Genomic DNA, 21,753 nt, shown 5'->3' on the forward strand with positions numbered 1-21,753 from the left:
GAGAATTTTCTCCCCTTTCAGTTGATATAAGAATTTTCGATTTATGCCTTATGGTTTTTCATATAAGTCCCATTTTCCAAAATTCTGCGTCATCGGCCACGGTCACTTCTACGAAGATCACTCCAAAAGTAATGCACAACATTTTTTTTAATTTATTTTTGATTCTAAATCTTTGCAATTTATGGAGGTCATAGATACACCCTTCTTCCTTGTATTCAAATTTAATTTGTATTGTATTGTGTTGTATTGTATTTATTAACATTCAATGGCATTCATACATGCTTGCAGCTAGAATATGGAACAAGTCAAAAAACTTAATACTATTAAAGAATCTTAATTTATAGTCACAGTCTAGATGAAATATATATATAGACGAGATTTACAATATAGTCTACTAGTACAACACAAAGGTTTAGTATCAATTTCATGAAGTGTTATTTAATGTCATGAATTCACCTACAGAATAGAAGGCGTGAGAAATTAGGTACTTTTTTTAATTTGGCCTTAACTAATTTTATGTTTTGAGTTTCATTTTTTATATCGATAGGGAGGCTATTAAAAATTTTTACTGCCATATAACGCACTCCTTTTTGATAGCACGATAGACTTGCAGATGGAGTATGAAAGTCATTTTTTGACGTGTATTTTTGCTATGAACTGTTGAATTAGTTACAAAGTTTTCACGATTACATACGAGGAAGATCATTAATGAAAATATATACTGACAAGCCATGGGCATTATTTGTAGTTTTTTTAAAATAGCCCTACACGATTCCCTAGATTTGGCACCTACTATTATTCTAATTACTCTTTTTTGTAATAGAAATATACTGTTGCTATCTGTGGAATTTAAGTCGTTCCCTCGTGCACGCCAATGAAGAGTGGCTCAGACGTGTTGGTTCAGACTTTTATCGTGCAGGTATACAGGCCCTCATTCCAAGGTGGCGTAAGGCAGTTTAATGGTGCGGGGATTATGTGGAAAAGTGACGTATTGTTCCTGAAAGATGTATCTACATTTTATGAAAATAGCAAATCTTTAGGATAAAAATGTAATTTTTAAATAAATATTGTGGATTACTTTTGGAGTGATCCTCGTAGCTGTCAATCCCCTCGTCCAGCATTGCTTGTAAAATAAACTTCTTTCTAGTCCCAAAATACATGCATAGATATCAAGGCATGATCATTAGATTGAAAACACGTTTTTACATAATGAAGTAATTTATAATCTTTTACTGTTAGTCATAAAACTATAAATTTGTGTGTCAGTGATGTTCTACGTCATTTTAATGAGAGTCCAAAAGTAGAAATTAAAATTCTGAGGAGGATGGACATAAACCCTGGGACAAACACCATCGCAGGATTTGTTGCATTAATGAAAAATAAGGACAAAAATGCCAAAAAAAAAAACATTCAACACCTGAAGTTAAAACAAGGAAGAGGTATTTTAGAGGCAGAAAGAAGCTGAAACTGGACCGACATGAAGCTGCTTAAGGGGTGACATATGATGTTGGAGTCTTCTAGGCTCTGAAAGTTTGTGGCTCATTTCCTGTAAATAGTAATTTTAGAATATTTAATTATTTTAAACATAATATCTCAGTCAAATATGGTGAAACCAAGAAGATATTTGTGTCATTTTGAAGCTTGAACTGTCTCCTAGTACCTGACAATGAGTAAAATAACATTAATAAAGTTAATAATTATCTATGGATTTTTTACATGATTTATGCAACATAAATTTAGTATAAGTTACATATATGGTAATATTTAATTAATGTAAATGAAAATAAAAAATAGCTCTAGGTCAGGCACTAAAGAAAAGTTTTAGCTATAAAACAGTTTAAAAAAATGTGCCTCTATCTTAAAAACTGCATTAGCTATCATGTTTCAAGTTGTATATCAAAATTATAAACAAAGTAATTTTTATAAACAATTTAGACATAATTTCAAGGGATCTGTTCACGTCATTCTCTTTCTGGTACCATTCTCAATTGCATAAAAATTTTACAGAGCAAAATTATGCAAAACAAAATTTTTTGTCAAACATAATTTTTAAAAGTTTGTTCAAATGTGTCTCTCCAGAATTTGTCGATCACCTATTTTGTCTATAGTGTTGTAGCATTTTGTATATCCACTTGAGATAATTCCCAGTAGGTCTGCAGTGTGTATTCTTTTCATCTAGGTCAGTGATGTCAAAGCAAGCGCATTTTTCTGACCTTGACGTCGTGCGCGGGCATCAAGCGCTAGATATGGAATGAGGAAGGATTATGTATATGAATAAGCAGCCTGTTAGATTTAAAAAACAGTGGTGCACAAACTTCAAACGGAACTTGAAATTTTATGTCGTTATTTTTATATGGCTTCTTTCTGTTTGATATTACGTATATTGTCTGAAAAAAGTACTAACACCAATTTCTTAATATTGCACTTGGGTTTTAAACGTTAATAACATAATAAAGAGTTAAGAAGGAATATTCACATACATTCCATAGTAGTACAAGTATACTGTACTAAGTGAATGAAACACATCATTCATAAAGAAAGTTATATCCCCCCCCCCAAAAAAAAAGAGATTGAGTATGACATGATAAGCTGGAATTTATATTGATGATATTTTTAGCCTTATAAAAGTAATAAATAAACTAATCAAAACAATATTACAGTACAAAGCAAAGTTATCTAGGTATATGTTTTAACTGTAACTAATATTACTTAACAAAACTCTTATCTCATTATGCTTTTAAGGTGATATTGGTGCGCAACTTCCTATCATCAGAATATTAAATTATTTTCTCGAAATCTTCTGAAGCTATAGAGCTGAAGTGTTCACAACACATGGGCACATATATTTTGCTTATGATGTAACAGTAGTTGCTTTGTTAATTCATTTCCTTACAAACATTTTCCATGCGAAGTTTTCAAAATTTTTAATACCCTATTTTCAATAACACGTATTTACGATATATTAGATTTACGAAAACATTCTGTAAGGCTACTAAATAAACATATCTGAAAGTTTTACTTTTCTATAAAAAGAATTGCAGAAAATATTTCTTTTGAGAAAAAACAAACTTGTGAAAAATGAGCATTAAAATTAAAACTTACATTCCTATAATGGACTCAAACTTCTCAGACAAATCTAAAAATTAACATGGAAAAAGTTTTAATAAGTTCTCTTCCCTTTATTCATTGAATCAGTGCTGGCCATCCCTGAATATAGCTCGACCAAGCGGCATATACTACCTCTTTCGTCTGTCTCTTTCCTTTCCGCTGTAAAGCGCCCAGGCTCTCCTGAGCTCTAGAGCGCGCACTTGCGCCTATGGGCATCAATTGACATGACTGATCTAGGTTTTTATTCATACTTTTGTTAAATTTAAGAACTCTGTAGAATCTGCTGAATCTTCGATAAAAATAAGGTTTATAGAAATAATTACATTTGAGTTCTGTACTTTCAAAACGTGTCTTATCTACTTTTGATGTTTTTTTTTTTCAGAAATCAAGAAAAACAATTTTCCCTTTTTTTATGTTAAAATAAGAATATTTTCACACATTTTAAAAATAAAGATTTTACAGTATATACGTAGGTAAGGAATAGAAGATCAATAGGTTACTTTGTTCAGTAAGGTTTTATTTAAATGTTAAAATTTGAGAAGGCAAGTTTTGGAACTATACCTAGGAGAAGGCAAGTTTTGGAACTATACCTAGGAGAAGGCAAGTTTTGGAACTATACCTAGGAGAAGGCAAGTTTTGGAACTATATCTAGGAGAAGGCAAGTTTTGGAACTATACCTAGGAGAAGGCAAGTTTGCTCTTAATGGGTTGAAGGGGAAAACCAAGACTCAAGAACTTTAACCAGGTAAATTGTCCCAACCAAGATTTAAGGCCGGACCCTCTCGTTTCACGGTGAGGCATGCTAACCGCCACTCCACAGCAGTGGATTTGAATGCAACATGGTGCATTACGTTTCAATTTATATTGGAAATCCAGAATTTTTCTCGTAATTACAATCACACGGGAAGTATAAATCTGATGGCAATACATAATATTTTGTGATCGTGATCTTTTGCATGATCATTTTTCTTCACCGGTTTAGGAAATTAATTTCGTCAGCCAATATCTTCTGATTATGATTATGTATATGATTATGTCTCGTGACCAGAATATTGTCGAAATGGAAATATAAAGATTGAAAATTTATCATTTGAAGAGGTGGAAAAATTAAAATGTCTTGGAGCAACAGTAACAAATAATATAAATGATGCCTAGGAAGGAAATTAAACGCAGAATAAATATAGGAAATGCCTGTTATTATTCGGTTGAGAAGCTTTTGTCATCTAGTCTTCTGTCAAAAATTCTGCAAGTTAGAATTTATAAAACAGTTATATTACCAGTTGTTCTGTTTGGTTGTGAAACTTGGACTCTCACTTTGAGAGAGGAACAGAGATTATGGGTGCTTGAGAATAAGGTTCTTAGGAAAATATTTGGGGCTAAGAGGAATAAAGTTATAGAACACAACGCAGAACTGCACGCATTGTATTCTTCACCTGACATAACTAGGGACTGACATAATCCAGACGTTTGAGATGAGCAGAGCATTTAGCACGTATGCGAGAATCCAAAAATGTATATAGAGTGTTAGTCGGGGGGCCGGAGAGAAAAAGACCTTTGGGAGGCCGAGACGTAGATGGGAGATAATATCTGTAGTGCTCGGGAAAAGTGGCACAAGTCAAAAATGTTAATTTTACAGGAGAAGGAAAAAAAACTGTCTTCACACCTGTTTATGTCGATTTGATTTTGTTCTGTATGAATTATTGTAATGGGAGAAATACTTATGTCTCTTTCCTCAAGCGAGCAGATGTTCCGTAAGTTGGCAATAAATTAATAAAAAATGTTTGTGGAAACTGACTTATGCCACTTTTCCCAATCATTGCAGATATAATCCTGGTTGAGAGTAAGAGAAGGCCTTAAGGCCTTAACTCTGCCAGGTTAAATAAAGCCATTATTATTATTATTATTATTATTATTATTATTATTATTATTATTATTATTATTATTATTATTATATAAAAATATATTTGAGGGAGGTGGGGTATGATGATAGAGACTGGATTAATCTTGGTAGGGATAGGGATCGATGGCGGGCTTATGTGAGGGCGGAAATGAACCTCCGGTTTTCTTAAAAGCCGTAAGTAAGTGAGTAATATCTTCTCTGGTCTACTTTGCTAGTTTTTTGTAATTTAAAATGTTGAGGGTTGTTCTTTCGTAACACTTTCTAGACACCCACTCTTACATTTATACACTTTTTGCAAACAAAATAGAGTACTTTGAAGCTCATACATAATTTATCAATTATTACTTTCATAGTCCAAAAAGGTGTAGTCCATAAAATACAATGGACAAAATAGGAACACCTAAAAGACAAACTGTAATAATAATTTAGAGACTCCATAAAATATTCCATTACTTAAAAGGCTACCAAGCTGTATTCAGATACATAATGCAAGACTGCTACATAATTTTCGAGCGTTTTGCATGTAGTTCGAGTAACATGCCTTGTAAACCAGACGTTACCCTGTCCATCCTTACAATCTAGAACACTCGTGTCTCCATTCTCTAGTTAATTTGTCTGGTGGAGTCGAGCTAACCCATAAACTCACTTCAGACTGCAATCCACACGTAGAGTTGCCATAGTAACTAGTGCTGACGGTTTACAGACATTTGCATTTTTTAACAATTTCGCTAATTTCCCGGAGAAAATCGCTGGAATTTTAATGCTGAAAGCAGTAAAAATAAGGTTCAGCTATTCAGCCTTCAGCTTGCATGCGATATTTGTGAAAGAATATAGCTATTGTATAACTTTTCCAACACGGCTGTGTTATGAGATAGTGAATAAATTTTAGTGCCTTGAATAACATACATAATTCCTCAACAAACGTTTCGTTTGTGTCATAACAATTCAGTTGTTTCTTGTTTAGAGTGAGTGAATACTCAAAATACTCTTCAAGGAACGACCACTCATATAAATTGAGGGAAAGAAGACAGAGGACGAACACTGGAAAGTTTTCTTTCCTCAATCGTACTATCAGGGACTGGAATGCTTTACCTGCAGACTTACTAAAGGCTTTACCAATAACCAAAAATGTATTTAAAAATAGGCTTAAGGACTTTACTAATAGACGGTAGTAACTAGTTAAAGGGTGTAATTGATATCTTGTTATTTGAAGTGTTCTATCAGTGAGGAAGTGTGTTGTGTCAGTGAAGTGTGTAGTGTCAGTGAAGTCTATTGTGTAAGTGAAGTGTGTTGGTTTCAGTGAAGTGGCTTTGCAAAGTATTTGAACAGTGAAATGGTTAGAAGTGTTAGTGAAATCAGGTAGAATCAGTGCAGTGAGTGAGTTGACAGCGAAATAAGTGTAGTGCCGAAACGTACTTATGTAGGTATGAACCTGTCAGACTCGTGGGTCTTAGTTCGAACTTAGGGTTAAGATACAAATTTGATTTACTTTAAATGTTATTTTAAGTGACCATGCTTCATTTAATTTAGATTGTTCCTTGTTATTATTATTTTATTATTATTATTATTATTATTATTATTATTATTATTATTATTATTATTATTGTTTTTATTAGTTCTATTTATTATTAATTGTCATTATTGAGTGTAATTAGTTACCATTGCCACCGGGTATATACCCATTTGCAGTGTGAATACATACATACGTACATACATACGTACGTACATACATACATACATACATACATACATACATACATACATACATACATACATACATACATACATACATACATACATACATACATACATACAATAGTATATTACGATGCAAGGTTGGAAGGCTTTATACAAAATGGAGGTCAAGTTTGAAAAGCGAGCACGTGTGTTGTACAACATTTTTTGCACGATCACATTTTTAAAATTACAAATACAATATATTTTGCATTGAAAATTTAGAGCAATATTATTCCAAAGCCTTCGCAAAACTATACTGAAATGGTAACTAAGTAACAATAAGTGCACTGTAATGGGTATATTTCAGCATAGTTTTATATTATGTAGAACGGTTTCCGTAGCAACAAGTTTCAGTGTGGGAATTGTAACTTTCAAGGTCTAACAACAACAGCTGTAAATACAACAAAAAACACGACCGTGCAAAAACGTATTGAATACTTGTTTTAGATTTCATGTTTTTAATTTCATGAAGAAACTATATGCCGGTATGTAAAAGTTATAAAGGAAGAAGAGAGTAATATTTTGAACATGATCCCAAAAACTTTGTTTTTTTTTTTTTTATTTGTGAAGGTTGTGCCGAGGAGTTAAACCGTATTATTTTATAAGTTATAAACTATCATTTCATAAACATTATCTCAGACTTATATTTGTAGCCTACATAAATAGATAACACTGGTCTACCGAAAAAAAAACTTTTTGTCTGCTACTGAGGAAATTTCAAGTGTTCTCTACTGAAATTGATGCGCTGATTCCAGATCTGTAATCAGATTCATCATAGCACGTCAGGTTTGTGAGTTATGGGACTGTAACATTGATTCTAAATCTTACTATTGTACCGTAAAGTCAGAGATATAAATTGAACCTAGTTTATACATTCTTTGCAAATTGTTGTATTATATTATTTTAAATAAATGTATAAGAAGATATATACTTACAATATGTAGTAATACGTATAATTTTATTATTCTAGGTTTAATTTTTACTTAAGTCAAAAAATCTTCCTTTGTTCTTAACTTCTACCATAAATTGTCTAGCTTTTATTAATCAGTTAATCTTTTAGTTCTTAGATTTATTTATTTATTGGGTTATTTTACGACGCTGTATTAACATCTCAGGTTATTTAGCGTCTGAATGAAATGAAGGTGATAATGCCGGTGAAATGAGTCCGGGGTCCAACACCGAAAGTTACCCAGCATTTGCTCGTATTGGGTTGAGGGGAAAAACCCGGAAAAAACCCAACCAGGCAACTTGCCCCTACCGGGATTCGAACCCGGGCCACCTGGTTTCGCGGCCAGACGCGCTGACCGTTACTCCACAGGTGTGGACTAGTTCTTAGATTTTTATTGTATTCGTAAATGTAATATTAATTGTAATTATGATTGTAATTGTATTTTAATATTGTAGTTGTAATCCCCTGGTAGAGGGGAAGAGAAGAGGCATTATGGCTTTATCTCTACCAGGTTAAATAGGTAAATAAGTAAATAGGAAAATAAATAAATAAGTAAAAATAAATAAATAAATGAATAAATAAATAAATAAATAAATAAATAAATAAATAAATAAATAAATAAATAAATAAATAAATAAATAAATAAATAAATAAATAAATAAATAAATGTATATGTACACATTATACTATACTATACTACAGTATATATAAGCACTAAAACTCTGTTAAAAGTGCTTGAGACCTTTGCTTTTCCGCATGTGGTTGATCGCTATATGAACCACCAGAAATCATCCATCATGCTCGAACCGTATTGACCCTGATACCTGGATTCCATCGCTGATATGTCCCGATGGAACCTCTCACCATGTTCGTCACTTACAGCGCCGAGGTTTGATGGAAAAAAAGTCAAGGTGTAAATGAAGAAAATGCATTTTTAAAGACATGCGACAACCTAGTTTCTGAAATGCTCTAAGCTTCTTATATACTAGCTCAGCATAATTATCAGCTCGATAATTTCGTAAAAACCTAGTTGACACTAGTACAAATGTGTCCCAAGCTTCGAGTTCAAGAGCACTCAGTTTTGACCTGAACGTAGTGTCACACATCATAATTAAAATTTAAAATGTTATTTTTTTAAATTGTGACGTAATAGAAAAAAACGGATTTCAGATCTAAAATTGGCACACTCAAATTAGGGTTGATACACTTGTTTTTGTGCAGTAACAAAATCACAATAAAATAAATAAAATTGATCTAAAATGTAAAAATTAAAAATTAAAAATGTTATAATTTTAAAATAGTGACGCGATAGAAAAAACGGACTTCAGATCTGTAATTGACACACTCAAATTAGGGTTGGTACACTTGTTTTTGTGCAGTAACAAAATCATAATAAAATAAATAAAATTGATCTAAAATGTAAAAATTAAAAATTAAAAATATTATTATTTTAAAATAGTGACGTGATATAAAAAACGAACTTCAGATCTGTAATTCTCACACTCAAATTAGGGTTTGTACACTTGTTTTTGTTCAGTAGCAAAATCACAATAAAATAAATAAAATGGGTCTAGAATATAAAAATTAAAAATGTTATTATTTTAAAATAGTGACGTGATAGTAAAAAACTTATTTCAGATCTGTAATCGGCACACTCAAATTATGGTTGCTACACTTGTTTTTGTTCAGTAGCAAAATCACAATAAAATAAATAAAATGGATTTAAAATGTAAACATTAAAAATTAAAAATTTTATTTTATTAAATTGTGACGTTATAAAAAAAACGGACTTCAGATCTGTAATCAGCACACTGAAATTAGGGTTGGTACACTTGTTTTTGTTCAGTAACAAACCCAAGATAAAATAAATAAATTGTATCCAAAATGTAAAAATTAAAAATGTTATTATTTTTAAATTGTGACGTGATAGAAAGAAACGAACTTCAGATCTGTAATCAGCGTACTGAAATTAGGGCTGGTACACTTGTTTTTGTTCAGTAACAAAATTACAATAAAGTAAATAAAATGGATCTAGAATGTAAAAATTAAAAATGTTATTATTTTAAAATTGTGACGTGATAGAAAGAAACGAACTTCAGATCTGTAATCAGCGCACTGAAATTAGGGCTGGTACACTTGTTTTTGTTCAGTAAGAAAATTACAATAAAATAAATAAAATGGATCTAGAATGTAAAAATTAAAAATGTTATTATTTTAAAATTGTGACGTGATAGAAAGAAACGAACTTCAGATCTGTAATCAGCGCACTGAAATTAGGGCTGGTACACTTGTTTTTGTTCAGTAAGAAAATTACAATAAAGTAAATAAAATGGATCTAGAATGTAAAAATTAAAAATGTTATTATTTTAAAATTGTGACGTAATAGAAAGAAACGAACTTCAGATCTGTAATCAGCGTACTGAAATTAGGGCTGGTACACTTGTTTTTGTTCAGTAGCAAAATTACAATAAAGTAAATAAAATGGATATAGAATGTAAAAATTAAAAATGTTATTATTTTAAAATTGTGACGTGATAGAAAGAAACGAACTTCAGATCTGTAATCAGCGTACTGAAATTAGGGCTGGTACACTTGTTTTTGTTTAGTAAGAAAATTACAATAAAGTAAATAAAATGGATCTAGAATGTAAAAATTAAAAATGTTACTATTTTAAAATTGTGACGTGATAGAAAAAGACAGATTTCAGATCTGTAATCAGCACCCTCAAATTAGGATTGGTACACTTGTTTTAGTTCAGTAGCAAAATCTCTGTAGACCTGTGTAATTCACTCATAATTTGAGAGAAAATTAGAAAATTTCACGTATTGAACAGTATGTATGAGAAATTTTGTCGCTAATCCACATCATTTACTGTGAAGGCCACTTCCGGTTACGTCATTATTAAGTCTAATGGCCAAAGTTGGTGCTATTCATTTACTGAGCGACGATACCGAAGTTGTCTGACTTAACAATTTCAATTACAGAACTTTCGTTGTTAGACTTGTGTAGCTAAGAAATGTATGACTTCTGTTTGGCACAATCCACGACAGAAAGTTTCGTAAGCTGTTTTGATGTGGGACATCATTAGTGATTGTAAGAACTCTTGTTAGTATGGTATATATAACTAATTTCGGTTATGAAGACAGTCAAGATTTTAATGAAAGCATCTCAAAATGTCTGACATGTTTTGTGGACTGCGCTATAAAGAACACCAAGTTTGGCAGACCTGAAGAACGAAGTTTGTACAAGAATAAACTATCAGAACTTCACCTTCTTAATTGTCCTTACAAAATCCACATGGTGGTACAGAAACCAGAGCTCAAAACTTCTTGAGAGTAACAATAGCTAGGATTCTGTATAAAGCTCCAGTTTCTCTTGGAGTCTACATAGCGCTCAATTCGCTTTTGTCTACATTTTGTGAGAGACGTAGATTTCAGATCCATTACACCTAATTATAGCGAAAAGCAACCTAATTTGTTTCTCTCTTTCATTGAGGTACCTTCTGTAGAGAAAATTTGCTAATTTCCTGATACTTCTTTTTAAATTTACCACGAAATTATAGCAGCCACAAATGTAACTTTGATGATATACAGGACGTCCCATATTTATGTCCAACTTTTTATTCGCTTATCACAAGTAAATGAATCAACATGGCAGGATCAAAGTAGCATGAACTAATAGTCCAGTCATTAGGATTGCTTAAAATTCCACCAATATTAAAATTCGATGTAAGCACCAGCATTTGCTGCACATTTTTCCAGACGTGGCTGAACGTTCCGTACTGCTCTCACAAGCATTTCATTCGGCACCCGGCCACACTCCTCTCGTCTGACCATAGACTGTCGCAAAAGGTTAAGTTCCTCTTGACATAATATTAAGTCAACTGTCATACGAGGAACGCACTCAATTGAGTGACTTGGTGGCCGAGATTCCAAAGTAATATGCACTGTTGGGCGAAGAGTCTAAGTAAAGATTAATTTTTTTCTACAGAATATATCTGCTATTGTAACAATGGTTATAATGGCAGTTGACATAATTATGTCAACATATATGTCGAACATGGAGTAAGGCCACAAAGGGAAACACACTAGAGGGAAGGGATACGATTCGGCGCTGTGGATTGAACTTCGGCGTAGCTCAGTGGTTAGAGCGCTTGGTACGTAGAACCAAGGACCCGGGTTCGATCCCAGGCGCCGGAGCGAATTTTTCTCCTCTAATAAAAATTGTTGGCATTTTTAGGACAAGACCCAGTCAGAAGTAAGATAATACACAATAACCAATGCCTCGAACAAGTACAAAATTTCAATTATCTGGGTTGTGAAATATCTTATCAAAATGAAAAAGATGTGAACAAGAAAATTACCATATTTACACAAATTATAGGAATAATAAACAATACATTAAAAGCTAAATTAGCACAAAAATCTACAAGAATAAAAATATATAATACACTAGCATTACCCTCCCTTTTATACGGAAGCGAGATTTGGACATTAAAGAAAAAAGACATGAACAGAATCAAAGCAACGGAAATGAAATTTTTCAGGAGGACAGCAGGATGTACTCTTTCAGACCGAAAAAGGGATGAAGAAATTTTAGAAAAATTACAAGTAGAGTCAGTAGAAGAAAAAATCAGCAGATACAAATTCAATTGGCTAGATCATGTAAGAAGAATGGAAAATTCAAGAATCCCAGAAATTATAATGCAGTATAAACCTAGAGGACATCGTCGACCAGGAAGACCTTTAAGAAGACTGCTAGATGGGGCCGAAACAGGTCTACAGAGGCCTAATTCGTGAAGGATGTTAATGATGATGATGATGATAAAAATGGTTACCATAACAGACATATTCTGTAGGGAAAAAAAATTCTTTACTTAGATTGTTTGTAAATATTGTATAAATTTATTTGAGGTAAAAGTGCTGACATGTAACTTCCTAAACTCTAAAAATGTATGTACAGTAGCGGAAAAAAAAACCGGATCGACCATTGTAGCTGATTTCAGAGCCTTGTTCACTCCAGAGCACGATAGACTGGTAACTAAGACTTTCGTGGTTCGAATCCTGCCTAGGAAGAAAACTTTTTTTTTTTTTTTGTTCCTTATTCAAATTTATTCCCAATACTTTTCGATTGCTGGTAAAATTCATGCTCTGGGAACAATAAGTTAATTAAGTAGTAAAATATCGCTGCAATCGAAAAGTATTGAGAATAAATTTGAATAAGGAACAAAAAAAAGTTTCCTTCCCAGGCAGGATTCGAATCACGAAAGTCTTAATTTCCAGTCTATCGTGCTCTGGAGTGAACAAGGCTCTGAAATCAGCAACAAAAGGTCGGTCCAGTTTTTTGCCACTACTGTACAATAAAAACGCTCTTTTTTGAACTTGAACTTTAATTTTGCACCAGAACCTTAGTATCACGAAATTATATTGACTTAATCTGTTTACTATGTATTGTATTTTTTGTTTAGCATAACTGATGAATTGTATGTACTGTAAATTGAATAGTATACTGTATAGGTCAACTGATGAATTGTTTAAGCTTATAAATTGAATTAATCTACTTCATATGAATTGTATAGCTTAACGAAAATAAGTTTGTAAATTGAACTAATTTGATTGTATATGTTTGTATAGTTTGGCTGATGAATTGTATATGTTCTTAAAATGATTACTAGTCTGTGTAGCTCTACTGATGAATTGTATATAGACCTACTGTAAATTGAATGGTAATATGTATAGCTCAACTGATGAATTGTTTATGATTATAAATTGAATTAATCTACTTGATATTAATTGCACAAATTTGTATAGCTTAATGAAAGTATGCTACTTTGTATTGTATACATTTGTATAGTTTTGGCCGATGAATTGTATATGCTTTAAATTGAATAGTAATCTATATAGCTCTACTGATAAATTGTTTGTGTTTGTAATTTGAAGTAGTTTGTATGATATGTATTATCAATTTCTGTATATCACAACTGGTTGAATTGTTTATGCCTTAAATTTAATTAAATTGTTTTGTATTATAATATAGCTCAACTTATGAATGATCGTTTGCGTTTGTAAATTTAATAATCTGATTGGCTATGTATTGCATACTTTTAGTAGAGCCATCGATGTAGCTCAGTCGGCAGACTCGCCGGGCCGCTGATCCGGAGCTGCGTTCGGGCTTGGGTTGGATCCCCCTTTGGACTTTGGTTTCTTCGGAGGTTTTCCCCAGCCGTGGGACTGAAGCCGGATGGTCTATGGCGAGTCCTTGGCATCAACCCCTTTGATTTGATTACCCCCTTTGATTTGATCACCTGGTTGGGTTTTTCCGAGGTTTCTCCCACCGAAAAGGCAAATGCCGGGTAATATTTTGGCGAATCCTCGGACCTCATCTCATCTCACTACATCTCGCCAAAATGTAAAAAAATTTTAAAAAATTGTAAAAATTGTAGAAAATTACTAAATTGTAAAACTATAAAAATTTGTAAAAATTGTAATTGTAATATTGTAAAATGTTGACATGTTCCACATCTTAAAGCTTCATTGCTCATGTAAGATCTATGGAATAAAATGAATGAATGAATGAATGAATGAATGAATGAATGAATGAATGAATGAATGAATGAATGAATGAATGAATGAATGAATGAATGAATAGCCAAGTCAGCCCTACTGGGTTTGCTAACAGTCTGCGTTTGATTTTATTTTGTGAAAAATAGAATAATATTGCAGAAACAACTTCCAATCATATTTTAGTAACAGAAGGCAAATGACCAAAATTGAAGATCAATTTAGTGAATACAAATATATCGATATAGGTGTACCGCAAGGAACAATTTTGGGACCTATTTTATTTCTAATATATGTTAATGATCTGGTAAATATAAATTTAGAAAAATTTAATGGATCTATATATTCATATGCGGATGATACAATAGTTATTTTCAGTGGTTTTTCTTGGCAGGACGCATATAGAAATGCTAATATAGGTGCTAACATTGTTAAAAAATGGCTTAATACCAACTTCCCTTCTTTAAATATATCTAAATCAACTTTAGTTCCTTTTTCGTTAACAGCTGCCAGTGTTCAAAATTTAAAATTTAGCGATAAGTATAGACTAATAATACACAGTGAAAATTGTTTAGATCCCAAAAGTTGTAAATGTCCACCTTTGAAAGAAGCCACGTATGTCAAATATCTGGGTATCATTATTGATCAGAATTTAAAATGGCCTCATCACATTACATATCTTTGTAAGAGGCTTCGTAAAACAATTTATAAATTCGTTAATCTTCGATGCTACCTACCTATTAAAGCTCTACGAAATGTTTATTTGGCCATTATTCAGTCTATCATTCAATATGGTATAATTGTTTGGGGTGGAAGTACAAAAATTAATCTTAGTCCGTTAAATTTACTACAAAAACGAATAATTAAAATTTGTTTGAAGAAACGTTTCGATTATCCAATTTATTCTGAATTTAATGTATTTAATATTGAACAAATTTATAAGTATACGCTGTTAAAATTTTATCATAAAAATCGTAATAAGTTTGTATTACAGACACACAATTATGACACAAGACGAAATATTAATTCAACATTAGTAGAACCTAAATGTCTCACATCTGCTGGTCTAAAGCATAGCATAAATTTTGGCCCTCGGTTGTACAATGCTTTAACTAAGTTACACCCAGAACTTCTAACATGTAACCCACTAACATACAACAAGAAAATTAGAAACGTGTTAATATCTTCAATTTGATTAAATAAATTTATAGCCTATGTGTATGAATTAATCAACCTATATTATATTTGTATTCTATAATTTTGAAATATATATTAGTCCTACTTTTCACGTGCGATATTATTCTTCTCTAGTGTTAATATTATATTATATAATTCCATTGCCGCTGTAATTATATTTTAGTTCCTATTTTATTTTACTTATTTATTATTATTATTATTATTATTATTATTATTATTATTATTATTATTTTATTTTAATATTATATCTGAACTGCGACCGAGCACGAGCGCTGCTCATTCGGTCTCAAATTTTGTTAATACTATTGTATCTTCTTTTTATATTGCTTGTATTATTTTATTTCTATTTCTCTTGTTTGTTTTGTAATTATATTCTTTATTCTGTATATTTAAATTTAAATAAAATAAATAAAATAATAAATACATAATAAATAAATAAATATACAACTTAATTCCAAGTGCCGCCATACGTGTGAGAGCAGTTCCTAGCCCTTGCCCCTCACTTCAAATGGAACTAATATAATAGATATTACACTGCTATGATATCAACTGGTGTAACAATCTACTCACCGACATGGACGTGATGGGGTGCACAACGGCCAGGAAGCGATCCAAGGACATGAGCACGAGCGTGTACACGCTAGCGTAGGCGGTGACCACAATCAGGTACTGGACGATCTTGCACCACACGTCGCCGAAAGGCCAGAACGGTAGAACGTAGTCAGTGGCGGTGAACGGCACGCAGAACACTATAAACAGCAGATCCGCCACTGCCAGGTTGATGATCAGCAGGTTGGTGGTGCTGCGCATCTGCTGGTTGGCGGCCACTACCAGCACCACCTATGAAACAATAACAACAACAATAATAAACAAATGCCTAAGACCGTACTTATTCGGAGTCCTAAAAATTGCAAATTTTTTGAAGTTCAAGTAACTTATTTTGACTATACTCCTAAGATTTCAGCCTGCTCTCAAAAAAGGTGAAAGTTAGAATTTATATTATCGGTTGTTCTGTATAGTTGCAGCGATATTTTACTACTTAATTAACTTATTATTCCCAGAACATGAATTTTACCCGCAATCGAAAAGTATTGGCAATAAATCTGAATAAGGAACAAAAAAAGCTTCCTTCCCAGGCAGGATTCGAACCCCGAAAGTCTTAGTTACCAGTCTATCGTGCTCTGGAGTGAACAAGGCTCTGAAATCGGCTACAAGGGTCGGTCCGGTTATTTTTGCCACTACTGTACACTGCATATTGAATACGTCCGCCTGAATAGTCCAGTTAATGAGTAAAAACACTTATTGTTAATACAGGTATAGTATTTTGATTAAATAAAATCCTAACGAAAATTATGAAACTCAAAATCGTAATAGTTCCTAGTTTATGTAAATGGATGCACTACTTTTCTTCCCTCCTATACCTAGTAAAGTAATTTGTTTGTATTTTATACAGGGACATTATTTTATTTTTACTAACATTTCTAATATTAACCTGGCTATACCTTTGGATTAACGATTGAGAACCGGAAAAACCGTTTGCTACCCCCTTCCACGACTGGAGTTCGATGATATTGGCGTAATATACAAACAAATCACTTTACTAGGTATAGGAGAGAAGAAAAGTAGTTCATCCATTTACGTAAACTAGGAAATATCACCCTTTTGAGTTTGATAATTTTCATTAGGATTTTGTTTAATCAAAATACAGTATTATCAACAATAAGTGTTTTTACGCACGAACTGAGCTGTCCATGCGGACGTATCTCATTTTGCAGTGTATATTATACTGTCTACAGCACATTAGCATACAATTTAGAGAATGAAGTTAAATTGAAAATATAATATGGACATTTAAACTTATTTTTGAAAATGATGGCCGTTCATTTCGATACAGGCTTCAGTTCTATTGTGCATATTATCGCACTATAGACTATTGTACCTAATTCCGATTACCAGTTTCGTCCTTCGTACTAGTAACTCATGTTGAAATAATTCTGTACCTACTCTATAAAATAGTACCTTACGTACTGTAAATTCAATCTTCACTTCTGCCCGATCCGAATTACTTAGACATGCTATCTACTGTCCGTCCAAGTGGTTATGTCGCAGGGTCGTAAAAAGGGGGAAATCACGTGACAGTTACTTACTTTACGAGGCCCTTTTATTTAAGCTATTTTAAACTGTTGTATAATATTACATAGGCGTCCAATTCCTAACAGAAATTAAAGTTCTCAGAAAAGAGCTAAGACAGCCTACCCACTAGCCTTTACAGAGGGGCGAATAGAAGCTGGTGGGGGAAACCGGGATGCGACGTAGGCAAATGGACGATAGTATTTGTGCGAAAATATGATTCAATATTGAAAGCTCTTTCGTCACTGGAAAACGTGAATATATTTCTGGAACGTAAGGCTACTATGACTGTATATGCGGTCTTGGTTCTGTGTGGAGGACGGTTGAACTTCATTATTTGAAGGGATGGGAGTGAAGTATGTTCAGAAACTCAGATACAATAAAAATTGAAGCAAAAATAAAACGATGTCCCTGTACTAATATAATCAAACTGCGGTCTTGGAAGGGCATAACAAATAGTCTTTCTAGTTCTCAACCGTTAATCCAAAGGTATAGCCAAGTTAATATTAGAAAATATGTTAGTAGAAACAAAATGATGTCACTGTATATACCCAATTTGTCTTTAACTTCAATTTTTAAGTATATAGCTGGAATACGGAGGGTACTGGTAATCATTTCTGTTAGATGTTGAGTAGATCTCAAGGTCATATTGCTGTGTTACACCTTAACCGCGACGCTACCGCGTATCCCATTTGTCATAGTAAAAAAATGTTAAATTACTATTGACTTCACTTGAAATTTCCCTTCCTTTCATTTTTGCTATGTGTAAAGAAGAACATCAATCTTTACAGACTGCAGTAGATCAAAATGGATGCCCATAGTGAACAATTTTGCACTGTGGTTTATGAGGAACAGTATTTTATGAATAGTTGGGAATATCGGGTTGAAAGTCGGGGTGGAATGTAACAAATTCTCCCCTCGGTGTGGGTTGCACGATCATTCATCATGTGTAGTGTAGCGGTCTTCTCTTTCGGCTTGCACACATGTACTGCTTTTCCACGGAACGTGACATCTATTATCGATAAAATGAAATTAGTAGATTGCGCTGAAATATAGTGCCTGAAGCAACACTGTTGGCATAGATTAAAACTTTTTGCGTCGTCGTAAACGTCATGGAAACTTTTTCTATATCTGTGGGACGGAGTCAACACCAGATATAGCATTTCTAAATATGCGATTGCAATCTGTGCTTATTCTATAATAATTAATAGTTGTACGATAATTCATGTGGAGAACAGAGAATATACATGCATTTTACTTTCCGCCCACAATGCTCTTTTTAGTGGTAAATTTTAGAATAATTTCATAGTATGTATTCAGTAACACAGGAACCTTTATCTGGAAGTGAAATAGCTTTGCAGAATTTCATTGCGAACAGCTCATGCTGTATGTAACAAAAAACTATGATATCATATTGGTGGAAAGTTAATGGTTTTTTCAGAAAAAATGTGTTTCTCAAATGTTTAAGGGGTTAGATACAATTTACAGCAGTAAAATTTTGGAAATATTCAACATTTTTCCTATATTACTGTATCTTGTACAATAATGAAAATTAGTATGTGTAAAACACTGTCCTTCTGCTATATGAAAAAAAATATATATATATTTTTACGATTTAAAAAAATTATTTATATATTTTTTTTAAAAATTGAAAATGGTGGTAGTTCACTGTGCAGTGAAACGTCATGGCATTGCTACTGTGATACACCGTGCACTCTGATTATGAATCACTCACTACTGGTCTGTCACCTCTCGCCGCAATTCAGCTGTCGGTGTGATTCCTGACGCACATGATGTCATTCAAATTCGTTGTCAGAGATCGGAAACAAGCCTGTACACACGTTCACGCAATGAGAATTTGTTGGTAGGCATTATCAACATACACAATATTCACTAAACTTTATACACTTGAAGAATCAAGTTTTTGTAACACGATTTGTGACTACAGCGAATGCCATATGGCGACTGAGGACCTACTACGCCGCACCTCTAACAGCCCGCGCATCGCAGATCGCGCAGGGAATGGGCCGCCAGCAATGGCCCTTTTTCTCGCTTCACGTCATAATAATCTCTCTGTGCTACAGAATATATTATGAAATGACGTTGTCGTTATGTTTCCTTGGTTACCAAGTATCTTTGCTGCTATAGTTATGTTTCCATTGTGAATTAGGACATGTCTTTTTGATTTTACGGTGACGTTTACATTCTGAAGTTAACGCTTACGTTCTTTAGTGTCTGAATGAAATGAAGGTGATAATGCCGGTGAAATGAGTCCGGGGTCCAGCACCGAAAGTTACCCAGCATTTGCTCGTATTGGGTTGAGGGAAAACCCCGGGAAAAACCTCAACCAGGTAACTTGCCCCGACCGGGATTCGAACCCGGACCACCTGGTTTCACGGCCAGACGCACTGACCGTTACTACACTTCATTGTGAATGAACCCTAACACTTGAAGAGAAGAAAGAAGAATAAAAATAATTGATTTGTGGACATGTTGAGATTTAACGTGGTCAAAACTCGTACTGCTTTGTCTTACTTGTAAATTACTGAAACATATATAGGAACCGTCCCCCATGTTAAGCTTTTAAGGGGAGAGGATGGTATTTTTTTTGGTGAAAAATGAGTAAATTTTCAAAAAAAAATCTTTGAAATACTCTGATATTTGTGGAATGCATAGCATAACATTTTGTGGGTATTTGTGCCCTTATCGGATTTTGAGTCGCCATTTTTAAAATTCCTACGTTATGGATTTTTAAATCACTCACCCACTTCAATTGTTGTTTCCGGTAAATTAAATTTTCAAACTTTTTTTTTTCTTTAAAATACCCTTTGATATGTGTGGAATGCATTGCATAACATTTCGTGGGTATTTGTACCCTTATCGGATGTTGAGACGACATTTTTAAACTTCCTGCGCTATGGATTTTTAAATCACACGCCCAATTTTATCGGTTTCCAGTAACTTCATTTTTTTGCTACATTGCCAGACAAAAATGGATATAATTTCTGAACTATTAAAGATACATGCATGACATTTAGAACACACATTCTTTAGACTATTAGGAAACTTTTCTCTGTAACAGAATTTTGTTAAATGATTTAATTTAAAAAATACGTCCGTTTGTTTGCAAGAAAGAAATCAGAAAATTGTTATTAAATTTTAATTGTTTATTTTACAAACGTAGGGACTAATATCAAAATTCTGTTACAGACAGTTTGTAGAACATGGTTTTGCAAATACATTGCAAACAACTGTTTACATCTATCTTTTAAAACGGTTTAGATATATCGGTTTTAGTACAATCCTGCATTGGGTATATTTTTTTCAAATTTGGGCCCCCAAATTATTTTTTTCTAATATTTTTTTTAGTTGAGTTGCCACAGCTATGAGCTCTCTACATACAAAAAATTAATATTTTACACCAAATAGGAAAAAAGTTTTAAAAAATACCATCGTCTCGCCTTAATAAATTATCTTCTCAAACGAATCGCCCTGTAGTTCAATGAGTGTTGAGAACTTGAATATATTGCAGCCGCGTAATGTGAGATTCAGAGGAATGGTTATCAACGAACTTGCTGGAATTTAACTGCAGGGGACATAACCTCGTTCCATTACTGGGCTGTCATGCTGCAGGGCAAGCTTTGCTGTCACCGTTGCTGTTAAAAAACGCCATTTCATTAATCAGCACACATCTACTCTTTTTTGTGTGTTGACTATATGTTATTTAATCTCGGAGAGATCCCATGAATTATTGAACTTATCTAGCAGCCATGATTTAAATATGACATAAAAAGTTCATTCTGATTGTGATTTTATCATCTAGCCCAAAGTGATATTCTGTTATCTTTGAAACAGTACTGATTTATAGATAAAGCACATGTTGAATTTTACTTTCTAAGTTGTTTCTGGCGAACTGATAGTTCCTATTTATATTTGGCCCTATGTTTGGAACCGAAGGCTGCAGAGATTTAAGCAAAAATCATCTTACAACATTATTTGTGTTAATGACCTCATGTTAAAGTTTCCCTTGAAAGTATGAACATGGATTTCCACAGTGGATAATTAGAGTTCGAAGTTGAGCACATTTACACTGAAGTTAAGTACACACAGAATAATGCATTGTGTTTACAAAGCAGCTGGTAAGGTAGTCCCTCACCTAATACCACATCATGT

The 21,753-nt window shown here is 33.1% G+C and overlaps 1 protein-coding gene across 1 annotated transcript in view; it reads right to left on the reverse strand.

Moving 5' to 3' along the window:
- The window catches only part of LOC138695069 (allatostatin-A receptor-like), a 213,397-nt gene that overhangs the window by 45,232 nt on the left and 146,412 nt on the right, over positions 1–21,753 (reverse strand). The window contains exon 2 of the mRNA XM_069819430.1: positions 16,021–16,290. Within this exon, the coding sequence (XP_069675531.1) occupies positions 16,021–16,290 (270 nt within the window). The remainder of the gene's footprint in view (positions 1–16,020; positions 16,291–21,753) is intronic.

The sequence above is a fragment of the Periplaneta americana genome, chromosome 2, assembly GCF_040183065.1.
Source record: "Periplaneta americana isolate PAMFEO1 chromosome 2, P.americana_PAMFEO1_priV1, whole genome shotgun sequence".
NCBI lineage: Eukaryota > Metazoa > Arthropoda > Insecta > Blattodea > Blattidae > Periplaneta > Periplaneta americana.